The 27,464-nt window shown below is 35.4% G+C and overlaps 2 protein-coding genes across 2 annotated transcripts in view; both read left to right on the top strand.

Moving 5' to 3' along the window:
* LOC145317859 (uncharacterized) overlaps positions 1-16,865 on the top strand; it is a 266,488-nt gene extending 249,623 nt beyond the window's left edge. The window contains exons 2-11 of the mRNA XM_080159130.1: positions 1,160-1,427; positions 1,722-1,964; positions 2,242-2,353; positions 3,519-5,358; positions 5,729-6,380; positions 7,667-8,073; positions 9,682-10,299; positions 10,804-11,019; positions 15,525-15,622; positions 16,300-16,865. Coding sequence (XP_080015256.1) covers positions 1,190-1,427; positions 1,722-1,964; positions 2,242-2,353; positions 3,519-5,358; positions 5,729-6,380; positions 7,667-8,073; positions 9,682-10,299; positions 10,804-11,019; positions 15,525-15,622; positions 16,300-16,345 — 4,470 coding nt within the window. The 5' untranslated portion in view covers positions 1,160-1,189 and the 3' untranslated portion in view covers positions 16,346-16,865. The remainder of the gene's footprint in view (positions 1-1,159; positions 1,428-1,721; positions 1,965-2,241; positions 2,354-3,518; positions 5,359-5,728; positions 6,381-7,666; positions 8,074-9,681; positions 10,300-10,803; positions 11,020-15,524; positions 15,623-16,299) is intronic.
* MED18 (mediator complex subunit 18) overlaps positions 1-27,464 on the top strand; it is a 550,858-nt gene that overhangs the window by 249,635 nt on the left and 273,759 nt on the right. The window lies entirely within an intron of this gene.

Raw genomic sequence — 27,464 nt, 5'->3', positions numbered from 1 at the left:
CAGAGAGGAGTCCAGAACCGGTTTATTGTATTGCTTTATCTCATATCAAATAATAAAATTCTGGCTACGGGCAATTTACGTAATGTCATATTTTCCCCTTAAAATTTTGGACTTTTTTCCCCCTTTAAATGATGTTTTTCATTGAGTTTGAATTAAAAAAGTTTTATTATAATTGTCCAGAATATAAATTAAAATGTTACAACAAATAAATACGTTAAAATTACATAAACAAAATTTTTTTTTGAAGGAAAAAATGTCTGGGAAATTATGACCATCCTAAATTGTGTATACCTGCCTTACTGATTAGTATGCAATAGAGTGATACTTTATTATTAAAAAAATACTTAAATGCTTGCGAGAGAGTGCTTTAATTAATATGCAGCACACCTACAAATACATTTTTATTGTTCCAAGCTAGTTTATATCAAATTTCAGGTTATATAAGCTGAATTTTAGTGATAAAAATAGATTTATTTGAAAATAAATCAATAAAATTAGTTAAATTTTAATTAGTTTTGCTACAAGTGATAAATTTTTATTGTTACATAAGTGTGTTTTTGCGTTTTATACATTTTATTGTGATAATTTAAGGATTTCTATAGCCTTATTTTATTAAAAAAAGATATTTTTATTTAAAATTTGAAATTTTATTCGTGTTTTACAATTTTGAAGAAAAAAATATTACTAAACATTTGATATAATTGTATATAAGATAAAGATAAATTGGTCGCTTTCCATCTAAGGGCCTATATTAGTTTTTTAATAACAACGAAGCAATTCAATAATAAAAAAAAATCTATTTTATTTCAACCCCTAAATTACCTTCTAATTTTGTTTTGTTTATTTGCATTATAAATATTACAATAGGTATAAGGGATGGACACTGGACAAATTAAAATTAATGTATTCCCCCTTCCTTTAAGCTAGATAAACAAATTACCCCTTTTGATGAGTTAATTTATTGCTGTGGGGGAGAGAGGGACTAGAAAATTAAATAGCTCAAAACCATTCCATCTGCAAATAAATTTATCACATATTGACCTATGTAAAACTTACCTGAAACAGAAAACCCAGTCGGTTCAGTAGTTATTGTGATCTTCAGCTTCAGACAAAAGAAAACTTTACTACTTCATAATACCCAGGATATTTATTTTTCAGAGTGAATAATCCAAATAGAAATTCACATGTGATGGCCTCGAGCCCAGCAGTGTCGCCCACTGTGCCGCAGCTGCCCGGCCACAGCACTGCACAGTTCGAGTCCGGCGGCGGGGTCGCCAGTGGCGGCAGTCGGTCCGACGAACATGTGCTGCAGCGGGCCAGCCGCAAGGTGGCGGAAGCCGGCGGCTTGGTGGTCGGGGATGTAGAGGCTGAATCGGCGGATTCGGCTGCGGATCATCTGTATGAGTCTGCCTACAGCAGCCATCCAGGTATTGTGCTGTTAGATCAATCTTTCTCCCATTTGATGTTGTTAGAAAATATTGTATTAACTAGTGCCTATGACCCTAGAGGGATGGGAAGGAGGAAATGAGACCTTTCAGTTTCAAGATAAAAAATAAGGAACATTTTTGGTTTGTGTATTCTTTTCCAAGGGTGATTTCTCCTGAGAAGGAAGAGGTACCTTTCCCCTCAAAAAATTAATAACCTGCTCTGAACCTATACAAAGATAATCATTAATTTTATAGGATTAATTTACATCTTTTTAATCTATAAAGTTTTTTCAGGATCCCATCGTCATGGGGGTCCCGCTGGTCCACACGCCCCTCCACCTCCCCCCAGCTATCACTTGAACGGCGGCTACCACCCATTAAACGACGGTGGACCACGTGACCTTTATGTCGGCGGAGACAGCGGGGATGAGGACGAGGTGGCGGGAATGGTTGGCGAGTTTGAGGCGGACGGACCGCCAGGTCCGCCGCCACCGATTTATCCGTCAAACCGTCGGCGAGTTGATATGGGCTTCCCAGGTAAATTTCTATTTCAGACAAATAAACAAAGTATCAAAACTGCAAAAATAGGTTCATTAGTTATTGCTGCGCTATCTTTAAAAAGGTTAATTTAAATCATACATAACCATCCATTAGTAAGAGGACTGAAGCCAAATTTTAAAAATAAATCTTTTATGCTTGTTTTAAGTAAGGTTAGGTAAGGGTAAGTTTAGATTCGTTGAGGTAGGTCACACTCACAAAACATGAAATACACAATTGCCTGATATATTTGTATTAACAACTTTGATTTTTTCAGGACCGCCACCACCCCATCACCACCACGGCCCCCGGGAGGACCCTGACGGCGGGGCCTGGTCAGATCCAGAGTGTTTCATCCCACAACACAGATATCATTATCATAATCACAGGCATTGACAACTTTATATTTAACGTACCTGCTGAACTTAATTATAGAGTAGCTGCGCTATTAACATCTTACTCTAGGTATAGATCAATATAGTTTCGCCAAGGATCTAAAGGGATAAGATGTACGATACATAAATATACACATATCCAATGATTAGATACAAAATTATCCCTTCTGTAAATTTTAAAAAAGTTTGTACACTAATAATTTTAAAGTACCCAAATTTTTAAGCCAACAAATAAGGTAAGGGACATTGTATCTATCCAAAAAACTTAAAACTAAGACAAAAATTGCATTTTACTGTGGATAGCATACTATAAATACTTTAATAAAAAACACGTTCAATATATCATACTTTAAAAGAAACTTAACACATTTCTATATTAAAGTAAAAAAAGTTTCAAGGGTATTTTTTTCTAGGGGTTATTTTACTTGGTTGGGAGCAGTAGTGGTGGTACCATACCTAAATATAGTTATAAACCTCCACAGGACCTATGAGAAGCTACACTGTAAAGGAGAACCATATCGGTTAAACAGTTAGCATAATCCTCGGTGTAGACAGACAAAGATCCTGTAACTTTTATGGTTCAAGAGTAACTTCATGTTTTTTGTCTTTTTCTTTTTGAAAACTTATAAATATACATACATATTACGTAATCTAATATTATCTCTAATTTCAACTGTATGCTGCAAGTTTTAAATGAGTAATACATACATAATAATTTTATTTATCTATTAAATACTTAGTATCTAGGTATTATAGATTAATAGATAATATATTAAGATCATTATACAACACATGTATTTCTTATCTAATTTTAAATTAGTTTGATTATTTCCTCTTTAAAATCCGTGATAATAATCTATCATAATTAACAAAGTTATTTTAAACATTTTTTATTTGCATAATTTTCTTAAGATACAGGGATTAAGCAATAAAAGATAATTTTTCTTTTATCCTATTATTTCATGTAAATTTCTCGTCGCTACTATTATATTAAGATGGGTTAAAAAGGGTTGTAAATTAAATTGATTTATTCGTCATGCTGTCGTTACTTTTAATTACAATTGATAAATGATATTCTAAACCTGTTTATTTTAATCAAATTTTAAAGTTTGAATGGAAATAAAATGATAAAAAATAAAACTTGTCAATGTTAACTCAGATCCCGAATGCAATGTAGAAACCCTCCCCCGCCCTACCCCGAAACCTCATTCACCTACTCCCCACATAACGATTACCTGTCCTCCCACCGCCTTTCCGACGAATTCGCCGCCGATCCCCGCCATCACCTCCACGATGCGTACGAACGAGCAGCGGCGCACTCCCAACACGCCCCACCTCCAGCGCGCCCTGCGAGCGCTCTAATGAACGGCGCCTACAACCGCCGCTATCCGCCTTTGCCAAAGCTGCGGCGTGCCGTGCGCCACCCCGCTGAAGATATTCGCAACTGTGCCAATAATCCGCCGATTCCGTATCACCAGCGCAATAACCTGGACGCATTTGACCCGGACACTTTCCCTCTGGACAATCCTTCCCTGCAACATATTTCTGACACAGCTAACGGCTACCGACAAAGCTATGTGCCTAGTCCATCTGGAGACGAATCAACGTTGCAGCAGCCAAGCGGCTCTAGCCGCCATGTAACAGTCCGCAATGCAAGCACTTCCACGCCGCCGGACTTGACCTTATTTCCATCAGCGGTTGCGGCAGCTGCCGGTTTAGCAGAAGCTGCTACAAATAGCGGTTTAGCGGCTAGAAAACGATCCGCCAGTAGGTTAGCAGTTGAAGACAATAATACTAGCGCCAACGCCGAAGAAAACACACCAAATCCACCAAAGTTGGCCCGACAAAGTGGCAGCTCCAAAAGCTTAGCGGCTGCAGCTGCTGCGTCTTCAAGCCTAGCAGCATCTGAATCTATAGACCTGACAGAAACAACCAGTTCTTCCTCAATATCATCAAACTCATCAACAGAAAACTCCTCAGATTCATCAAACAACAAAACTTCCTCAAAGACAGCAAAAGAATCCGCCAAAATATCCTCACAAGAATCTTCACAAGACACTGATAAAAACTCCTCAAAAAGTTGCGTCAAACCTTCATCGAGCAAACAATCTTCAAAAGCCAAAAATGGCGGCGCCTGCACCTCAAATGAAAAGTCTGATAACAATATCTCTGAGGATAAATCTACAAGTAGCAACGAGATATCTGAAGATGTAGTTAGTCTTGACTCTCTGGATATTCAAACTGATTCTGGCAGCAACCAAGAGCTTCAAAGTGACAACAAAGAACAAGATGAATCTAAAAACAGCAATGATAATGTTAGAAAAGGCGGCAAAAGACGATCAAAACGTTATAAAAGTTCACTAGCAATTGCAGCCTCAACGTTAGCCCCTAGCCAAGGTCCTTCACGAATGACCAGAAGTCGCAGCAGCTTAGATTCTGGCAGCCAACTAATGGCCAGCAGCTCTTCATCGTCGAGTAGTAGCGGAGCGTCAACGCCTTCGGCTGGAACCCCAGCTGCTGCGTATAGCCAGGAAGCCCTGCGGGACCTTGTTTGCTCTACGTTAGCCCCAGCCGCTGCGGCCAACCTAATCAAGTCAGACAAACGCGAGGAGAAAAAGAGAAAATCTCAAAGTTCCGAACCGGTAGCAGCTGCAGCCTCGTCAAGTAGTGCGGCTGAGCCACAGCCTGGCCCCTCCGGACTGCAAAACCGCCAATCATCCGCCGCCAGCAGCAGCAGCGGCAGTAGCAACAACAACGTCCTGGCGGCTCCTGACCTGCAGCTGGACTGTCTCTCATCTGATTCAGACACAGACGCCATCAGCTCGGATGAAGACATTAAAATTGTGAAAATTTCGCGGAAAAACAAGGGTAAATCGTTGGCTGGTAGCGCGGCCAAGGTCCTACCTGTTGAGGTTGATCTTACTGTTGAGAATACAACTGATGATGAAATAACTGTGGAGGAAGTTACTGTCAACGCTTCCAAGAAAGTTCAGGTCCAGGTAACACTTTTGTCATTAACAGAAAGATAACTTAAATTTTTTATTTTCATTTGTTTTTGCCTAATACCTAGATAGTTTAATTTTTTTCTCTGTTTTTATTTCTTGAAAACATACACCTAGTTTTGGGGTAATAAAATTATCATAAAACAAGGATGACAACATCCATAAAAGCGAAGCTTTAAAATCAGAAGGAAGGAGACAGGCAGCTTTTTCAATTCAAAGGCAGAAGTCTCTTAAAAACTAATACTTTCTATATTTTAGTATTGTAAAAATCCACTTGATTAGACAATGACAACCACTTTAATCCTTGCTTTTACTCATTTTTTGTTCAATCATTATGCAAACATTAAAAAAAAATAATTTTATCTAGGTTGACAACGAAGAGGGTTGGGCCAACGTTGCTGAAACAGTAATCATTCCCTCCAGCAGCCGTGGGGAGTCCCTAGAGCATGGTGGCGCACCAGAAATATCCCTAGAAATTGACGACATTGTGGGCGAATCATCAACACTCCTCCCATCATCTACACAAAGCATTGACATAACGGACAGCCCTGCGGGCGCCAGTGATAGCAACCAGTCGCCTGTGGCATCGGCCTCTTCCGTTCATCCGCCGCCGCCGCCAATGTCCCGCCGCGGACTCATCCAGCATCATCATTTGTTGGGTGGCCATCATCATTACAACCCGCACCACCCCTCATCAATGCACGACCACGCCTACACGTCGTCAAGTCAGGGGGCGGGGAGTAGCAGCAGTCACGACCTGACCGCCGCCCTCGAGGGTATGCTGGGTGTCGGCGGCGACCCGCTTGTGCCGGACAATTTTCGGCCGCGCCGTCTGCGACACCCCAACCATCACCAATGGCAGACCGCCTCGGATTTTTTTCATCCTTGCAGCTATCACCATCCGTATCATGGAATGTCGGCGCCAGCTCCTCATGGCAGCGGCGGAGCCAGCGGACTTGAGTGTCCTTGCTCTGGCGGCGGACATCATGGTCAACATGAAATTACCCCTGCTATGCTAGGTAAGATTTTTTTTGGTGACACAACTACTTTTTTAACAATTGTCATTTGTAAAAAAAAAGTACCTGCTTATGTATTTACATAAATAATAACATTATAAATTAGACTTGCAAGAGCTTTATTAGTGAAATCATTTAGGGATCTACAGGGATAAGACAATGGCGGATAAATTGATGTACTTCTCCAATGATAATAAACAAATATTCTTCTTCTGTAGATTAAAATTACTGGTTGAAACGTTTAAACACTTAATGAATCAACCAATCAAAATCTAACCAAAGTGGTTAAGCTAACAAATTAGAAAACCTTATTATAAAAATTTGGGGACTATTGTAATAAACAGCCAATTGTCACCTCCCTCTCTAGAAGTACAGTGTGTTTTTTTTTATGAGAACTTTTTTTAATGCAATTTTACCCCACCTATAGTTATCAGAATTTAATGATTAATGGCTTATTTTCTTCGTTTTTTAGTGCAATTAAGAACACCAAAAAAATATTTCAGTTTTTATTTAAAAAGTACTGTAAAATCTAAAATTCAAAACTTAGGTGTCAACATCTAAAAATGGTTTTAGCGCATTTTTCTTATGCCTAAATCTTCTACCCTTTGCAAGAAAAAAATTGGATTTTCTGTAGTCGACTTTGGGGGGCCAGTACTCCCTCCCTGGTTGAGATATAACCTTCAAACTTTGATATGTTCTAGTAAATGTCCCTAATAGTATCTGTATACATTTTTAGCTCTTATATCTCAACTTTGAAGTGTTTAGCAGCCATTCTTGCAAAAGGTTGAATATTTGAGCATAAGAAAAATGCGCTAAAAACATTTTTAGATGTTGCTAAGTTTTGAATTTTAGATTTTACTATACTTTTTAAATAAAAAATGAAATATTTTTTTGGTGTTCTGTTAATTGCATTAAAAAACGAAGATAATAAGCCATTAATCATTAAATTCTGATAACTATAAGTGGGGTAAAATTGCTTTCAAAAAAGTTCTCATAAAAAAACACAATGTTTTGGGTTAGTATGCATGGATAGTTTTAGCTTGGTATATTCAATGGTTGTTTATTTTAAAAATATTTTTTTAATGAGGCAGTTTTTGTTAATAATAATAATAAAGTAAATAATTTTTATTAATTGTAAGCAAAATAAACGGACGTACACATTATAAATAGAAGTTATAAATATTTTAAAGTTAGAATGCTTTTCAACATATTTTTAATAAAAATGCAACTTCAAGAAGACATGAAGATATATTTTGATTTTATCAAATTCCTAATGAAACTATGTTTAGGGTATGTTAGTGGACATCCGCCCCCACCAGCCCACCGCTCTTCTTCCTCTGCAGGCGTAATGCCGCCCGTGGCCCACGGCGGTTCATCCGCATCCGCCAGCCATAACCATCACCGCCTCATCCGGGCTGTGTCGCGCATGCATCCGCGCCACCAGCGCCAGTGGATCATGCAGCAGAACCGCCAGGAACAGATGCGCTATCAGATGACTATGCCGCGAGCCGCCTCGTCGGCCGCAGCTGCAAGTCAGTCTGCAACAGCTTCACCGGCTGCAGCAGCGGCTGGCCCATCGTCTTCTCAACAGCCAGATGATGTAGCGGCTATAGTTGATCAGCTGGTAGAGGTACCCGCTATGCCAGGTTCATCTGCTGGCATGGGACCAATACCTGGACCTTCAACAGCTTCTCAGGTGACTTTTAAAAACATTTTAAAAGGCTAAAAGGGATAGTTTCATGAAGTGCATTTAACAAATTTTATTGCAAGCATTAGTTTTAAAATACTATCTAACATAAATATAATTTTGTATTACAATAAGCAGCAATCAATTTAGCACCACTAAAATAGTCAGCAAGCTGTTTTTGTGAAAACAGGAAAGTCATTTATGTTGCATATGTCCAAAAATATGATTTTCAAGTCTTGATATTTTTAACTATTTGGTAGAAAATTTAAATGCTTCCAAATATATGTCCTATAGATGTAATTTAAGCTATTGAACTTTAAAAATATGCAGTTCACTAAATTTAAGTTTAAATGCACTTCGTGCAACTACCCCTTTTGGTTTTGGCTAATCTAATTCACGCTCAAACAATAGCAATAAGAAAACAATAAAGATACACCCGTTAGTTCTGGATGTTTAATGGGTCTAATATTATTCCAAATTATATTAGGGTGTGTAGAAAGGTCTTTACTAGGGTGGGCCCATTTCCCCCTTTTTTTAGATTTTACTGTTATCATAAGTTGTGGAAGTCATATATATATGTATGATAAGCCCCATTCAAGTTTCAAAAGTGACTTGGCTCTTATAGCTGCCGGCGCGCGGGGGGTATAAAAAATGCCCACCACCTTATAAAACCAAAAATTTAAATTCCTTCAAACACAGGCATGTTGCATATCAAAATGACCGCATTGAAATGCTGGTTACGAATCTGAAAACCGTTTTGAAAAATATTGCTCCTAGTTCGAATAAGATCTCATTAAGTACCTAAAAACAGCTGATTTAGTCAAGATTGTTAATTTTGGTAGGTTATTTGAAAGTCATTTCAGACTGAATCAATATTTTTCAAAACGGTTTTCAGATATGTAATCAGCATTTCAATGCGGTCATTTTGATATGCAACATGCCTGTGTTTGAAGGAATTTCAATTTTTGGTTTTATAAGGGGGCGGGCACATTTTACACCCCCCGCGCGCCCGTTGTTTTTGGATTAAAAAACCTCTTTCAAGTTTCACAGGGTTTTATATTGGCTCAGAAAACCTTGCCAATGTCTACTAATGTGATATTCCAAAATCGACCCACTCTACTTTACATGTCCCATCTATAAAGCCCTAAAATTATGGGGTCTATCTCCAAGATTTCAAGTACTTTAATTGTGATCGATTGTTTTTTTTTACAGTTTTAAAATAAGGCCTGGTAAAGATATCATCAAAAAATTCGAAGAAAGTAGGCATTTTGTCATTTTTGGAGGGGAAAGTGTAGTATTTGCTAATTCTGCCGCCCCTAATCGGCTTTAATTACGAAATACATTTATCGAATTAATTCAGTTGTCTTATCGATTTGATCCCTTGCATGTACATTTTTAAAACAATGTTCGAATACAGTTCACTTAGATGCTAGGGGCGCAACCGCTAGTATTATAAAAACTAATAGAATATATCTCCAGTCATTCTATACATGAAGCGACTGTTTGGGATTTAAATAAAATATTATATAAAAAACTTTGGGTACTTTTTATTGATTAATTTTTAATTGATAAGTTATCAAACTATTAGTGTCAAAACTTTTCAACCAATATTTTTAGGAGGAACCCGTGCAGTTGGGTGCCTCCCCAACCGAGAGACAATACTTACGTATATACCAAGGCGGCGGTTCTTACATGCACGGCGGACTAACGCAGCAAGACTTGGTAAGAAGCAGCAGTGGGGGCGCCTCATCCTCTCACCACCACCCGCACCAAATTCCCGCAGCCCATCAGAACAGCCAGCGCGGCCATGCGGCAAGAATACCGTCGACCCTATCCATCCCTCAGATTCCGTCGTTGAGAAGTATGGGCGCTTCATCAGTACGCACCTCAGTTGTTTCGGAACCGGTTATGCTGCCGCCGCCTCCGGCGCATATCCACAGCCAGCCGCAGACGCCGCAACGCGCGGCCCTGTACGAGGACCCGATGGGCCGCTACCGCCGGTGTCCGCAGGCTTCGATGAACCGCGGGCCGCACTTGCGGCACATTGTACCAAACCCGCCACCACCGCCTGCTGGCGGCTTTGTGCACGGCCTGCCGCCGCCCTATCACCCGTGGTCGCGTAACCCGCCGCCGCACTACCTGTCCGCAATGACCGCGCGTGACGAGTTTGGAATGCTGGTGCCTAGCCACCATATGGACTATAGTAGGATGGATCCTATGACTTTCATCAGAATGGTAAGTTCAGTTTATACTTCTGTTTCTGTTGTGACGATATTATTTTTATATAATATAGGTTTCAACAATCTATGAGATGCCCGACTTACTTTTTAGCTAACAATAAATCATATGTCCCCAGCGAGCAAAGTAATAAAGTTTTATTTTTGATTATCCCTATAAGTTTATACCTAACTTATATCTTCTACAAAAATATATTAGGATCACAAGTATTTTTGAGCTATTTAGGTAATAATTTAATTTTTATTAGATAAGGATACATTATTATTGTAATTGATGTTGAATTTACGTGGATAATACGACAGGAAATTTTTTCCCTAAATTTAGCTTGCTAACATGGACATCACTGTATAGTCAGTTCATTCATTAAGTAGGAGTGGAGAGGATGGGGTAAAGGATATAGAAGGGGGGAATAGTTATTTAGTCCGCTGCGTGTTTTACTTCATTAGAGTACATGAAAATCTGGTGTAACATCCAAGTAATAATATATCCATTATATTCAAGGAGGGTATGCGTATCGTGGCAAGCAGTGTGAACGGTAGCGTGACCCGCGGCGCCAGCAGAAACTGCATCGAGCGCAACACCTTCCCTCACAAGTACATCAAGCGTACTGTGCCGCAGCCGGCGACAGCAGCGGCGGATAACGGCGATGAACCGCCGCCGCAGACGGAAGAAGATGAGGAAGGCGACAAGTGTACAATTTGCTTGTCAGAGTTTGAGGTACGTTTGACTATTCCATTATTTTGTTTTATATTCTATCTAAATGTATGTTAGCTATCTATCTATTAGGATATTTCACTATCTGTTTTCACTTATCTATTTACATATATACAGGGTGCGCCACATAAATCCGGACTTTTTCTTATTTTTAAACAAATGAACATAAAATCGTCAATTTTAAAGATTTTATGGATTTTTTAAAAACTGGAAAGCAAACTAGGTATATGACTATTAGATTATTCAATAAAATCGCCGCCAGCCTCAATCATCGCCTCTACCCGCCCCCTGAACCGCCCGCCGACCCTGGTCACCATGTCCCTGTTCAAGCAGGCGAAGTTCTCCATGATAGGAGCAGTGAGAGAGGGCTTCTTGGTATGGGCGCGTCTATTGGTTCATGCTTAAATGGCGCTCCAGGCTCAAAAGTCCATTGGATTAAGATCGGGGCTGCTGGGAGGCCACATATCCTTAAGGAGTGAGTAACAGCAGGATCCAAATTAACCCATCTTTAAAGCTACTCCTTGACACAGCGGCTCTCATTTGGGCCACAGTTAAGCTAGAACAACGTTTTATACCTTTTTAAAAATGGCATGAAGATTAAGATAGCCAATACAAATTTCATTTTGGGACTTTCCTTCTAGGGGCTAGTGGAGCAAAAGGCCCCCCAAACACTAAAATTTTAAGTTCTGAGCCAATTTTTAGAGATATTGAGATGATTTTTTAAAATAAAAATATTTTTAACAAAACCGAACTAAGTAGCCATTACAAATTTCATTTTGGGACTTTCCTTCTAGGGGCTAGTTGAGCAAAAGACCCCCCAAACACTAAAATTTTAAGTTCTGAGCCTATTTTTTGAGATATGAGATGATTTTTTTAATGAAAACATTTTTAACAAAACCGAATTAAGGAACCATTACAGATTTTATTTTGGGACTTTCCTTCTAGGGATTAGTGGAGCAAAAGGCCCCCCAAACACTGAAATTTTAAGTTCTGAGCCTATTTTTAGAGATATTGAGACGATTTTTTTTAATAAAAATATTTTTAAAGAAACCAAACTAAGTAGCCATTACAAATTTCATTTTGGGACTTTCCTTCTAGGGACTAGTGGAGCAAAAGGCCCCCAAACACTAAAATTTTAAGTTCTGAGCCTATTTTTAGAGATATTGAGATGATTTTTTTAAATGAAAATATTTTTAACAAAACCGAACTAAGTAGCCATTGCAAATTTTATTTTGGGACTTTCCTTCTAGGGACTAGTGGAGCAAAAGACCCTTAAACACTAAAATTTTAAGTTCTGAGCTTATTTTTAAAGATATTATGGCTGATTTTTTTAATGAAATTTTTTTTCAAATAACTGAAATAAATAATCAGAAGATAAAATTTTAGTGTTTGGGGGTCTTTTGCTCCACTAGCCCCTGGAAGGAAAGTTCCAAAATGAAATTTGTATTGGCTACTTAGTTCGGTATTGTTAAAAATGTTTTCATTAAAAAAATCATCTCAATATCTCTGAAAGTAGGCTCAGAACTTAAAATTTTAGTGTTTTGGGGTCTTTTGCTCCACTATTCCCCAGAAGGAAAGTCCCAAAATGAAATTTGTAATGGCGACTTAGTTCGGTTTTGTTAAAAATGCTTTTATTAAAAAAAAATCGTCTCAATATCTCTAAAAATAGGCTCAGAACTTAAAATTTCAGTGTTTGGGGGGCCTTTTGCTCCACTAGCCCATAGAAGGAAAGTCCCAAAATGAAATTTGTATTGGCTACTTAGTTCGGTTTTGTTAAAAAGTGTTTTCATTAAAAAAATCGTCTCAATATCTCTGAAAATAGGCTCAGGACTTAAAATTTTAGTGTTAGGGGGTCTTTTGCTCCACTAGCCCCTTTAAGGGAAAGTCCCAAAATGAAATTTGTAATGGCTACTTAGTTCGGTTTATCTATCTACCTCTAGGTTGATGAAGATGTGCGAAGGTTACCGTGTATGCATCTATTCCACGTAGAATATGTTTATCAATAATTAGGATGCCTGTCTATCTATCTACTATCTATCTACCTCTAGGTTGATGAAGGTGTGCGAAGTTTACCGTATATGCATCTATTCCACGTAGAATGTGTGGATTAATAAAAAGGATGTCTGTCTGTATGTCTATATATCTATCTATCTATTTATCTATTTATCTATCTATCTATCTATCTATCTATCTATCTATCTATTTATCTATCTATCTATCTATCTATCTATCTATCTATCTATCTATCTATCTATCTATCTATATATCTATCTATATATCTACCTCTAGGTTGATGAAGATGTGCGAAGATTACCGTATATGCATCTATTCCACGTAGAATGTGTGGATCAATAATTAGGATGCCTGTCTATCTATCTATCTATCTGTCTCTCTTTCTATCTATCTATTTCTAGGTTGATGAAGATGTGAGAAGATTACCGTGTATGCATCTATTCCATTAATAATTAGGATGCCTGTCTATCTATCTATCTATCTATCTATCTATCTATCTATCTGTCTATCTATCTACATATTTATCTATCTATAGGTTGATGAAGATGTACGAAGATTACCGTGTATGCATCTATTCCATTAATAATTAGGATGCCTGTCTATCTATCTATCTATCTATCTATCTATCTATCTATCTGTCTATCTATCTACATATTTATCTATCTATAGGTTGATGAAGATGTGCGAAGATTACCGTGTATGCATCTATTCCACGTAGAATGTGTGGATCAATAATTAGGATGTCTGTCTATCTATCTATCTATCTATCTATCTCTAGGTTGATGAGGATGTGAGAAGATTACTGTGTATGCATCTATTCCACGTGGAATGTGTGCATCAATAATTAGGATGCCTGTCTATCTATCTATATATCTATCTGTATATCTATCTATCTATCTATATATCTATCTGTATATCTATCTATCTATCTATCTATCTATCTGTCTATCTATCTATCTATCTATCTATCTATCTATCTATCTATCTATCTATCTATCTATCTATCTATCTATCTATCTATCTATCTATCTATCTATCTATCTATCTATCTATCTATCTATCTATCTATCTATCTATCTATCTATCTATCTATCTATCTATCTGTCTATCTATCTATCTATCTATTTATCTATCTATCTATCTCTAGGTTGATGAAGATGTGCGAAGGTTACTGTGTATGCATCTATTCCACGTGGAATGTGTGGATCAATAATTAGGATGCCTGTCTGTCTATCTATCTGTCTATCTGTCTATCTGTCTATCTGTCTATCTGTCTATCTATCTATCTATTTAACTATCTATCTATCTATATATCTAACTCTAGGTTGATGAGGATGTGCGAAGATTACCGTGTATGCATCTATTCCACGTGGAATGTGTGCATCAATAATTAGGATGTCTATCTATATATCAATCTATCTATCTTTCTCTAGGTTGATGAAGATGTGCGAAGATTACCGTGTATGCATCTATTCCACGTGGAATGTGTGCATCAATAATTAGGATGTCTATCTATATATCAATCTATCTATCTTTCTCTAGGTTGATGAAGATGTGCGAAGATTACCGTGTATGCATCTATTCCACGTGGAATGTGTCGATAAATAATTAGGATGTCTGTCTATATGTCTATCTATCTGTTTATCTAACTATCTATCTATCTATCTGTCTATCTATTTATCTCTAGGTTGATGAGGATGTGCGAAGATTACCGTGTATGCATCTATTCCACGTAGAATATGTGGATCAATAAAAAGGATGTCTGTCTGTATGTCTATCTATCTATATCTATCTATCTATGTCTAGGTTGATGAGGATGTGCGAAGATTACCGTGTATGCATCTATTCCACGTGGAATGTGTGGATCAATAATTAGGATGTCTGTCTGTCTGTCTATCTATCAATCTATCTATCTATCTATCTATCTATCTATCTATCTGTCTATCTATCTGTATATCTATCTATCTACCTCTAGGTTGATGAAGATGTGCGAAGATTACCGTGTATGCATCTATTTCACGTAGAATGTGTGGATCAATAATTAGAATGTCTGTCTATCTATCTATCTATCTATCTGTCTATCTATCTATCTATCTATCTATCTATCTATCTCTAGGTTGATGAGGATGTGCGAAGATTACTGTGTATGCATCTATTCCACGTGGAATGTGTTTATCTATAATTAGGATGCCTGTCTATCTATCTAACTATCTAACTATCTATCTATCTACCTCTAGGTTGATGAAGATGTGCGAAGATTACCGTGTATGCATCTATTCCACGTAGAATGTGGGCATCAATAATTAGGATTTCTGTCTGTCAGTCTGTCTGTCTATCTATCTATCTATCTATCTATCTGTCTATCTATCTATCTATCTATCTCTAGGTTGATGAAGATGTGAGAAGATTACCGTGTATGCATCTATTCCACGTAGAATATGTTTATCAATAATTAGGATGTCTGTCTATCTATCTATCTATCTATCTATCTCTAGGTTGATGAAGATGTGAGAAGATTACCGTGTATGCATCTATTCCACGTAGAATGTGTGGACCAGTGGTTGGGACAGAACAAACGGTGTCCAATTTGCAGGTTAGCTATAACTATACAGTTGCTGCGCTTAATAAATTATGATGAAAATGAACGTATTGACTTTCGATATAAATGCAAAGATTAGCAACGATTGTTTGATCAATAAATCACTGATTATGACAATGTTAAATTTCATTATGAGGTAGGGGACATATGACTATAAATTATACTGGTAAACGGGCACTCTTATTCATTGGCTGAAAAAAAAGAAGAAAAACTTAACAATTAGTGGTTGAAATCAAAATTAAACTAAAGTCCCCAAAGTTGTTAAGCTAACAAATAAGAAAACGTTATTGTAAAACTTTGGGGACTAGTGTTATAAACAATATCCCCTCCCTTCCTGCTTTTTTTTACTAAAACTTGTTTAATAGTTATTTCTCGCATCGTATTATAAACAGCTTTCCGCGGATACAGAATGTACAATTATAAGGTTAAAACCTGTTTTAGGTGCCGAAGGCACCGGCTAAAAAAGCCTGTTTTAATCTTATGATAAACGGCTTTCCGCGGATATAGAATGTATAATTATAAGATTTTAATCTTATGATTGTACACTTTTATATTCGTAGAAAGTTGGATATAATACGATGCTAGACATAGTTTTTTCGTATGGATGAGAACCGGTTCCTATCCACCGGATTCGAATGAATTCGAGAAAATAACATTATATTCTACTTTAGGGTCGACATAGAGGCGCATCTTACAAAAGATTATACAGAGACATAATAACAGCTTTAGGTGGAAAATCTCCATATTTTTTATATTTTATTTGTATAAAAATAAGAAAATTTTTAGTGAATATTATTATAAAACAACTTATTGTAGTCGAAAATTCTGAATTTTTTTTGTACTTAATAGAAAAGCCTTATTGTAAATATAAGTATGATAATTGAGTATTTCTAATTGGTTTTAAGCTATTTATTTAGTAATTAAGATTTTTAAAAGGATGATTAGTTACTTCTATATCACTAGTAGGACCCCTACCCCCCTCTAACTTGATTGTTTCAGCCCCTACCGGATACTTTAACCCTGCAGAGCTCCTTCATACACTCTCGCCCCAACCAAACCCAACCTAAGACATTACAAATACGTTTTTCCTTTTTTAGTGAAAAGGGGTAGTTTCACAAAATGCATTTGAACTTAATTTAGTGAACCGCATATTTTATCCTGGTTAAATGGTTAAACTACATTTATATGGCATATATTTGAAAGAATTTCAATTTTCTACCACGTAGTTTTTAAAATCAGGGTGCCGGAGCCGGGAGCAGCAACATTTTTGTTGGAGCCGGATCCGGAGCCGTATTTTTCGTTAAAAACGGCTCCGGCTCCGGACTAGCTAAAAATGATTTTTTAAAGTAATATTATAATTTTGCAACGGTCTATTTCCATATAATAAACTTAAAAACTATTGTTACTTAACAAATAGACACACATCCTTCTACTTTTATATAGTTTTAATCAAATTAAAGCAAAATATTTTATATTATTTATTTTATTTTATCAAATTCAATAATGAAAAAAATTGATATATTGAAAATCGTCTTTTTAAATTGCATATATCACAAAAAGACAATTTTCAAGTCTTGATACTTTAAAAAGTGGTAGAAAATTGAATTTATTTCAAATATATGCTATATAAATGTAGTTTAACCCATTAACTAGGAAAAAATATGCGGTTCACTAAATTAAGTTCAAATGCGTTTCGTGAAACTACCTTTAATTTGGGTTGGTTGTACCAATGTACGCCAGTGATAATTACAAATATGCCATTTTACATCTTGAATAGGTATTAAACAATTTTTTCGGGCATTGAAAATTATTTTTCTTTTATTTTTAAGCACGTTTTTTAGTTATTGTAATCTTATTTGTTTTAGTTATAACTAGGATAAGATATAGATTTTTTAAAATTTGGTTATTAGACTACCTAGTTATTTATCACTAGTTTATAGACAGCTTTCCGCGGAAATTTTAGGAAAAATACTAAAATCAGTTTTGTTATCTCTGAGAGGCCGAAGGCCCGGGCTAACAAAACTAGTAAAATTTTATGATTTTTATTTTTGTGGAAAATTGTCTGTATTACGTTGCTACACATGGTTTTTCAGTATGACTGAGAACTGGTTCTAATCCAACGGATATTAATCGGATTCAAAGTCATACTAAAAATGTTTCAGTAGGCAAGTATTTTGTAAACTACAAAAATGGTATGCTAGTTAACTTTTTTACTTTAATTTAATACTAGCGGATACGCCCCTAGAAGCCTCTAGGGGCACTGCACTGGTAGGAGAAGAAAAAGTCGACCTGATCTTGTTTAAAATTTGAGTTTCCAAAGAGTTATAAAAAGGGGGGGGGGGAAGTTCTGACACATTTGCGTAAACCTGGTGTATAGGCTTTATCTTTGGACTGAGAGGATAGGTTATTAGGGATAAAATCATTCTTATATGATAAATTTCCCCCAGATTTAAGCTTTTTGGATAGGCCTCCAGGTTCCGGAGCTCCAGGCCTAAATATAAAACAAAATATGCTTCTTTTTGATTGTTATTCACATATTTGAAGAAAAAACATACATATTTTGTCTCATAAGCTGACATCTAACTCTTAAAAAAAAAAAATTTTTTTTCATTTTTACCTGTAGAGAGACCACCTGGAGGCCTGGAGCTCCGGAACCTGGAGGCCTATCCAAAAAATCTTAAATCTGGGGGAAATTCATCATATAAGAATGATTTTATCCCTAATAACCTATCCTCTCAGTCTAAAGATGAAGCCTATACACCAGGTTTACGCAAATGTGTCAGAACTTCCCCCCCCCCCCCTTATTTTTAGGGGGAGAGGGAGGTTAAGACACCCTCTCGAAAAATAGTTTAAAACCTTCCCAGGACCTATAAGAAGCTTCACTGTAAAGGAGAACAAAATCGGTTCAGCGGTTAGCGAGATCCTTCGGGACAGACAAAAAACGCTTACTACTTTATATTATAGGATTGGAAGGATTCATGAAAAGATTAGGTATTATATCTAATTTCAAATAATAATAAACGATAATGTATAATGTATAATAATTGTGAAAATTTACATAGAAAATTAACCCATGGAGAGGGAATGAGATTGAGCGATTTTAATTCAATTTAATCATGATTTTTTTGTGTATTTTAAAGTTTAAACCCTCTTTAACAAGGATGACAATATTTATAAAAGCGAAGCACTGAACCGGTAGGACAAACGGACATTAACACTTGTATAGTATCTGAACTGAAAAATCGGAACATAAATGTATAAATGTCGAATCAAAATTGTAGGTAAATTTGTTGAAAAACTGCTTAAAAACAGGATAATGTTTATGGACATACTTACATTTTTGGATTGATTATAGAGTTGCATCGCTTATAATATTGTTCTTTGTTGTCCCAGGAATCAATATACCAAAAATCAGATCAAACGGATAATTAAAACACTTGAAAATTTGTTGTTAAAAAAGTAGAAAAATCAACATGTTTAAAATGGACGTACGGACGTGGTAATGATTATAGAGTTGCTACGCTTTCTAAATCGTACCCAACTACTACAGGAATCATCATGCAAAGTTTGAAATCGATAGGACAATTCTAACATGCCTAAATTAACGAATAAAAGCTATCTATCTCGGACGGACCGACCCTAATTATAGAAAAGCTTCGCTTTAAAAAACCCCAAAGAACATTCATATTCTAAAGACTTAAATTTAAACAAATATGAAATAATACACGATTTAAAAAATTTAAATAGCTCAATATTTCCCTCTCTCTCTCTGAGTATGCTATTCATTCTTATGATATCTAATATTAGTTTAAAGAGCATTTGTTTGAAAATTATTAATGTACTTTGTGCTCTAGTTAGACATTTTTTTTTGAATAAAAACCATTTCTTGAAGTAAAAATATGAAAATTTGTAAGGGCATTTTTTATTTTATTTTTAATAGTGTATGTAATTATAAAGTAATTTTTTATACAACAAAAAATGTGATTATTATAAAAAAAGATGTTTGTTTTTAGGTAAAAATATTAGGCTTGATGTTGTAAATATAAAGAAATTAGGATCTTGTGCAGATCACGGTAAAATGTTCCTGGTAACGATAATCCCCAAAAAAATCTAAGAACTTTAAAGGCTGCTAACGGACAAACGATGGAACGTACAAAATGTCAACTGATAATAGAAGGCCTACAAATGCATCACTCAATAATGCTCGAAAAAGACTTATTTTACGCGTTTTTTTCAGTGAAGCTTTCCCTGTGCATTATGGGATCTTGGCTATTCCAGATTATTCATAGTCTTTCTTATTAGGTGTCCCAGCATGCCATGTGCATTCAGCCGTTTTGCAGCTAGCAGCCTTTAATTAAAATTCATAGATTTTTGGAGATAATCGTTACCAGGAACATTTTACTGTGAACTGCACAAGATCCAAGAAATTAAACTAGTGAAACAATTTAGTACATTTTATAGACGCTAGAGTGTGTTGCATTATTATTATTATTTGGCTCTTTTTTTTTAATTTTGTTTTTGTATATTTGAAAATTTGTGCTTATTTACTTTATTATAATAATATTATTATGATAATAATTACAGTAGAAAATTGTTAGTTTTAACAAACTTAAATAAAATTAGTCAAAATTAAAACACTTTTTTTGCTTGTTTCTAGCGCCATTACTTTACACTTAGATATTTTCGTCAATGCGTTATAAACGTAAGTCATATAAGTTAAGAGGACGGGAAACCCCACGAGATCTTATTTTGGTGCATCTCTGAACCGTATCTTTCTCTAGACAACTAACCCTTTGATTGCACGACCTTTGTCTGGAGTCGTAATTGTACAAGGTAATGAGTAGTGCCTTTTTGGAACAAAGTCATTTCCCCTACTCCTGCACCTGACATTGCAGCATTAGTAAGGGAGGGGACAATGGGCAATTAATTCAATTTAAGAGTTTTCAAAGAAAGGCTATGAAATTCAGATTAATCAAGAAAATTTGGAGGAAATTGTAAAGGGGGTGTTAAATAAAAATAAACTATACTCGAAGAAAAAGATTTTAAAAAAAGCAATCATTTGAAAATTAGATTACCAGTATATCAGACTGACGTAACCATTCTGTAATTAATTACTAGAAAAATTTCTTGCGCTAGTACCCAAACTCAGTCAGAAACGGCTAAATTCTTGCACATTCCCTTTAAGCCAGTACCAAAAGTCTGAGACTGCTAACAATTGAATATTCGATCCATTGTCCCCTCTCTTACTCCCTGCGTGTTGAGCCACGGTTGCGGGAGAAACAATAAGTAAGTCATGAATTCAAAAAACCTATTTTAAAAAGTGATAAAAACACGAAACCTCGAATATCTATTTCCATAAGTATCGCAACAAATATAAGAAAGAATGTTTATGGGATAGTTATTTATCGCATCGTATTGTAGGCAGCTTTCCGCGGATATCAAAATGAAAAATTTAAAAGATTTAAACCAATTTTGTTAGCCTGAAGAGGCCGATGTCCTTGGATAACAAAACTGGTATAATTCTATAATTTAAAAAAAAAATATTTGTGTAAAACTGTCTGTAATACGATGCTATAAATGCTATTTCAGTACAGGGAGTAAGGGAGGGGACAATGGATCGAATATTCAATTTTTAGGAGTCTCAGACTTTGGGGACTGGCTTAAAGGGAATGTGCAAGAATTTAGCAGTTTCTGACTGAGTTTGGGGACTTGCGCATAGAATGCCGCTACTCGTTATGTATGTTTTGAATATTGCAGACGGGGAGAAGGGATAAGGGAAGTGGGGGGAAGGGAAATAAACACTCGTTGTGTTAGTTTGGAATGTAGCAGACGGGGAGAAGGGAGGTGGGGGCAAGGGAAATAAACAGAATAAAAAGGGGCAGTCATATTCTTGCTAGCAGCTGGCCGGGTCCAATAATCTTTTAATATAAAAATCACACAAAAAAACATCAATATATTTCATCAAAAATAAGTTGTGATTTCACTTCACATGACGCTATGGAAATCTATTATTCAATTAACAATCCCTTTATAATTTCCTACAAATTTATTGGATTAAACTGTATTTCATGCCCTTTCTTTGATAACTCTTATATTGAATTAATTGCCCATTGTCCCCTCCCTTACTCCCTGATTTCAGTAAGACTGAGAACCAGTTTAAATCCAGTGGATATTTATAGGTTTCGAAGCCATAATGGAAATATTTCTCTATGACTGAGATTTTCTAACCATGGAAAAGATTAAAAAACTGATAGATAATATTTTGTAACTTTAATTTTATTAAATTTATTAATACAATATTACATTAGGTATAATACACATTATTTACATCAAAACATTATAATTTATATTAATTTTTATCACAGAAATTATATTTTGTTGATTTGTATATTTCATTTCTTGACGAAACTTTGGTTTGGCCAATTGGAAATTAATTCTTGAAAGCTGACTTACTTAATTCAGCAGCCTTGGTCTGGAGGTGCGAATTGTAGAGGATTCGAACCCGTAACCTTTTCTGTAGGTACCTAATATACTTTGATTTAAATAACCTTTGTCTGTAGGTTCTAATTTTTGAAACGTTTATGACTCTGAAGAACCTTGATTTAACAACCTTTTTTTTGGAGGTACTATTTTTTAAAAACGTTGATGATGACTCGAACCTGTGACCTTATTCTGTAGGTCCCTGATATACTGTATGGCCTGCAGGATGACCTCCAGGTGCTGTGCGGCCTCTGTGTTGTTGTGTGTGTCCGCCTGCACCAGGTTGGCCGGCAGCAGGGAGCGCAGCTTCTCCACGTCGTAGCTGGACAGGTCGCGGATGTCCTTCAGTGGCAGAGCAAAGTCCATGGTCATTTTTGGAGATTATTGTTTATTTTAACTCTAGATATTTACTTATATGTCTTATCAGAATGAAATCTGAATTTGAACTAATTATAATTTGAATTTGTTTTAAAAAGAAAATTTTCTTTAATCGGGGATGATTGTATTTTCTGTTGGAAAGGGAAAGGTTTCTATTCCCCCCTCCCAATCCCTTTAAAAGAGGAAGAAGGCTAATTTAATTGAGTCAGAGCGGTCAACTCAGACGGAGAAACATGGGGTGATTTAAAAAGGGAAGTGGGAATAAGATTTTTTATAAAGGGGTGGGGGAAATTAAAGTGTTGGAAATGGGAGGTTCCCCTTCCACACCCCTCAATAGGAAGAGGGAGGGGTGAGTATAATTGAAATAATTGTCCAGTTAATAAAAACTTGTCAAACGTCGCCGCAAATTTGGTGCCATTTACTTCCCCCCCCTCCCCCCTCCATACCAAGACTTCATTATTTATTTCTAAAACCTTTTCCTTTATGTTTTTTTTTTTTGTATATTGATAAAAATGGTAGTAATTGACTTTTTGTTTGTAACTCTTTGATGTTTTATTTGAATTATTTTCTTTTTTATTTCTTGTTATTAGAATTATTCTTTCTAGACTTCGAAACCGATAAATAACCACTGGATTAGAACAAGTACTCCGCCATACTGAAAAAACATGAGTAGTATCGTATTACAGACAATTTTCAATAGAGAATAATATAAAAATCCTAAAATCAACACAAGTTTTGTCAACATTCGCCTTCGGCCCCTCAGGACTAACAAGACTTGTTTTATTCTTATTATTTTTCATTTTAACATCCGCGAAATGCTGTCATTTTTTCGATGTGATATATAACTTAGGATTCTATTTCGATTTTTAAAAGTATAGCTTTTCTAACGGATAGCTCACTATACTAAAAGGAAGCAATGCAAAAATAGTTGTATATCCTTATACTAAAGTAACAGGATGTTTGTTTGTCTGTCTGTTTGTTTGTAGCGAAGGATCTCGCTAACCGCTGAACCGATCGGGTTCTCCTTTACAGGGTAGCTTCTCATATGTCCAGGGAAGGTTCATAACTATTTTCTTAGGGGGTGGGACACCCCCAACCCCCCTAAAAAATGAAAATACCCCCCCCCCCATTTTTTTCTTTTCTTTTTAAAATTAAAATTAAAATAGTTGGGTTGACTACCCCCCCCCCCTCTCTCCAAAAATAAAAATTCCCCCCCCCAAAAATTTTTTCTTTTTTTTAAATTTTTCTTTTAAATCTAAAATACGAAAACCTCTTGGGGCAAAGCCCCTAGAGGCTAGGGGCGAAGTCGCTAATATAATATAAGTATAATATAATAACCTATTCATCTGATTTTTGGAATATATATTCCTAGGACAACAAGTAACAATTTTAAAAGTAAGTATGCCTTTAAACAACATCTGTTTTATGGAATTTTGCATTTAAGTTAATGCCAATATAGATAGATAGATAGATACTAGTTAGATATACATATAAATTATAGATAGATAGATGAATATCTAGAAAAAAAAGAAAAACTAATTTACATTGTCTTTTGTCTATTAAACGATAAAAATTATTTCGGACGTAAAGGGTTAAACATCGAAATCAACGAAACATATTTGTTCTCGTTTGTATAGTAATTTTTTTACTCGTTAGGCGTCCGGTTTTTTTGAAAGTACAATTAAGTTTTTACGTCATTTAAGTTAAAACGCATTCTTTTAACAAAACAATATGTAATTTTTAGAAAGCAAACTTTTTTAAAAATTTACGTCGACATCATATTATTACAAAATAAAAACTTTACTTTTTAAATTAAGTTTGATTAATATGTATATATATTCAATTTTACAGAGTTAATGTTTTCATAAATTTCTGGCATTTTGTTGATTAATATTTGATGAACTATGTTCTTCCTATTTACTAAACTAGCGGCTGCCCCCGTAGTATCTAGGGGCTCTGTATCTTATGAGCTATGGAAGGGCAAACAATGGCCTAAACCATCCCGGGACATAAATCTGGAACTAAAATAGCCTTAAACCATCCCAGGACACATTTGAAGATTCCTTGAAAAAGATAACTAAATCGGTTCTGCAGTTAATGAGATCGTTCGTTACAGACAAAAAAAGCGTACTTTACCCCTTTCATAGACGTCCAAGCTTTTTTTTTGGGGGGGTGGGGGTAAATACCCCCTCCTAAATGGTTGGGGGTGCCTACGGTACCCCCAGGGTAGGGGTAAATTTTAAATGGGGGGGGGGGGGGTAATCGCCCCATTACCCCCCCCCCTTGGACGTCTATGACTCAATTGGTTTAGAAGATTCATAAATCTGGAAACAAAATAGCCTTAAACCATCCTAGGACGAGGACACATTTGAAGATTCCTTGAAAAAGAGAACTAAATCGGTTCAGCAGTTAGTGAGATCCCTCGTTACAGACAAAAAAAGCGTACTTTACCCCTTTATCGTGTTGACGTTTAATTTCTTTAATATAAAGTCATATAGTGTCCTGTAAAAAGCTTCCATAAAAGGGAAAACTCAATCGGTTCAGTTGTTACAGAAACATTAAGCAAAAAAACAAAAAAAGCTTACTACTTTCTTTAATAGAATAATTTTTTTCTTCTACTTACTAAGTTATGACACTCTACATGTGATTTTATGGATGTTGTCATCTTTGTTTATTATGAATTTAAAGCAAATTATTAATTTTTAATTAGAATTAGTTTGGATGACACGGAGCTTGGGCACACACAATTATAGTAATCAGGGGGGGAGGAACAATGGGCTCTTTATCGCACTAGTCCCCAAAGTTTTATAATAACGTTTTCTTCTACGTTTGCTTAACAACTTAGGGCACTTATTGAATTTAAATTAGTTGGTTCATTAAGTTGGGTGTCCAAACGTTTGTAATTGTAATCTAAAGAAGGGGTAATTTTGGGTATAATAATTGGGTATGTACATCAATTGACTGGCTATTGTCTTATCCCTTTATATCCCTGAAGAATAATAATATTATTATTATTAATTCAACACAAGACACCTGTTCCATGCGTCAATACACACACACACACACACACAGAACAATAAAGTTACTAGATCACTCTCCATGCGTCAATACACACACACACACACACACACACACACAGAATAATAAAGTTACTAGATCACTCTCCATGCGTCAATTCACACACACACACACAGAATAATAAAGTTACTAGAATACTTTGTCTGTCTCTCCGTCTGTTAATTAGTCCGTACAGCAATGAAGGAGATGTATATTTCATGGCTGACATCCTTATACTAAAGTAACAGGATGTTTGTGTGTCTGTGTGTTATTTTGTACCGAAGGATCTCGCTAACCGCTGAACCGATTGGCTTCTCCTGAACAGGGTAGCTTCTCATAGGTCCCAGGAAGGTTTATAACTATTTCGGGGAAGGGTACCACCACCCTCCCAAGAGAAATAATAATAAATCGAAATTTTTATTTTAAATATAGAGACTCCTACGTAACATTACAAGGTATCCTATAAAGAGACTCTTACGCAACATATCGTAGAAACTTGAACGCAACAAAAAAACTAACATTTAAAGTGCCACTAGAGTCTTGTAGGGGCGTAGCCGCTAGTTTAAAATATACTGCTAATTTCTTTTTTTTTACAAAAAAGCATCCAGGATACAACTTACTTGGTCCGTCAGTGATATTACAAAAGACTTAAAAAACTTTTTTTAAAAAGGTTTCTTGATTTTCTAATATCCTAATTCTTTCTTTTTCTTTCACTAATTTTTATGACCAATGAACAAATACTCTATAATTTACACTGTCTGTCTATTCTAATAAGTCTATCTATTTCTTTCTAATTATATTTCTATTCTAATTAATAATTTGTCTATCTATTGTAATAAGTCTATCCATTTTATTAGCTTGTCTATCTATTCTAATATGTCTATTCATTGTATTAGTTTGTCTATCTATTTTATTAGCTTGTCTATCTATTTTAATATGTCTATTCATTGTATTAGTTTGTCTATCTATTCTAATAAGTCTATCTATTTTATTAGTTTGTTTTTCTATTCTAATAAGTCTATCCATTTAATTAGATGTTTATCTATTCTTATAGGTCTATCTATTTATTAGTTTGTCTATCTATTCTAATAAGTCTATCTATTTTATTAGCTTGTCTATCTATTCTAATAAGTCTATCTATTTTATTAGCTTGTCTATCTATTCTAATATGTTTATTCATTGTATTAGTTTGTCTATCTATTCTAATAAGTCTATCTATTTTATTAGTGTGTTTCTCTATTCTAATAAGTCCATCAGTTTTAATAGATTGTCTATCTATGCTAATAAGTCTATCTATTTTATTAGTTTGTCTATATATTCTAATAAGTAATTTTGTTTTATTAAGTCTATCTATTTTATTAGATTTTCTATCTATTCTCATAAGTATATTCATTTATTAGTTTGTCTATCTATTCTAATAAGTCTATCCATTTTATTATTTTGTATATCTATTCTAATAAGTCTATCTATTCTAATACTTTGTCTATCTATTCTAATAAGTCTATCCATTTTATCATTTTGTCTATCTATTTTATTAGTTTGTATATCTATTTAATAAGTCTATCTATTCTATTACTTTGTCTATCTATTCTAATAAGTCTATCCATTTTATCATTTTGTCTATCTATTCTGATAAGTCTATCCATTTTATTAGTTTGTCTATCTATTCTAATAAGTCTATCTATTCTATTACTTTGTCTATCTATTCTAATAAGTCTATCCATTTTATCATTTTGTCTATCTATTCTGATAAGTCTATCCATTTTATTAGTTTGTCTATCTATTCTAATAAGTCTATCTACTTTAATACTTTCTTCGCTTCTCGCTCTGCTAGGCGTGTCCATAATGAAACGCCCTCTCTCTCTTTCTCTCTCTCTCTCTCTCTCTCTCTCTCTCTCTCTCTCTCTCTCTCTCTCTCTCT

The sequence above is a fragment of the Acartia tonsa genome, chromosome 4, assembly GCF_053477335.1.
Source record: "Acartia tonsa isolate MP-2025a chromosome 4, ASM5347733v1, whole genome shotgun sequence".
NCBI lineage: Eukaryota > Metazoa > Arthropoda > Copepoda > Calanoida > Acartiidae > Acartia > Acartia tonsa.
This window is presented reverse-complemented; position numbering and strand designations above follow the sequence as displayed.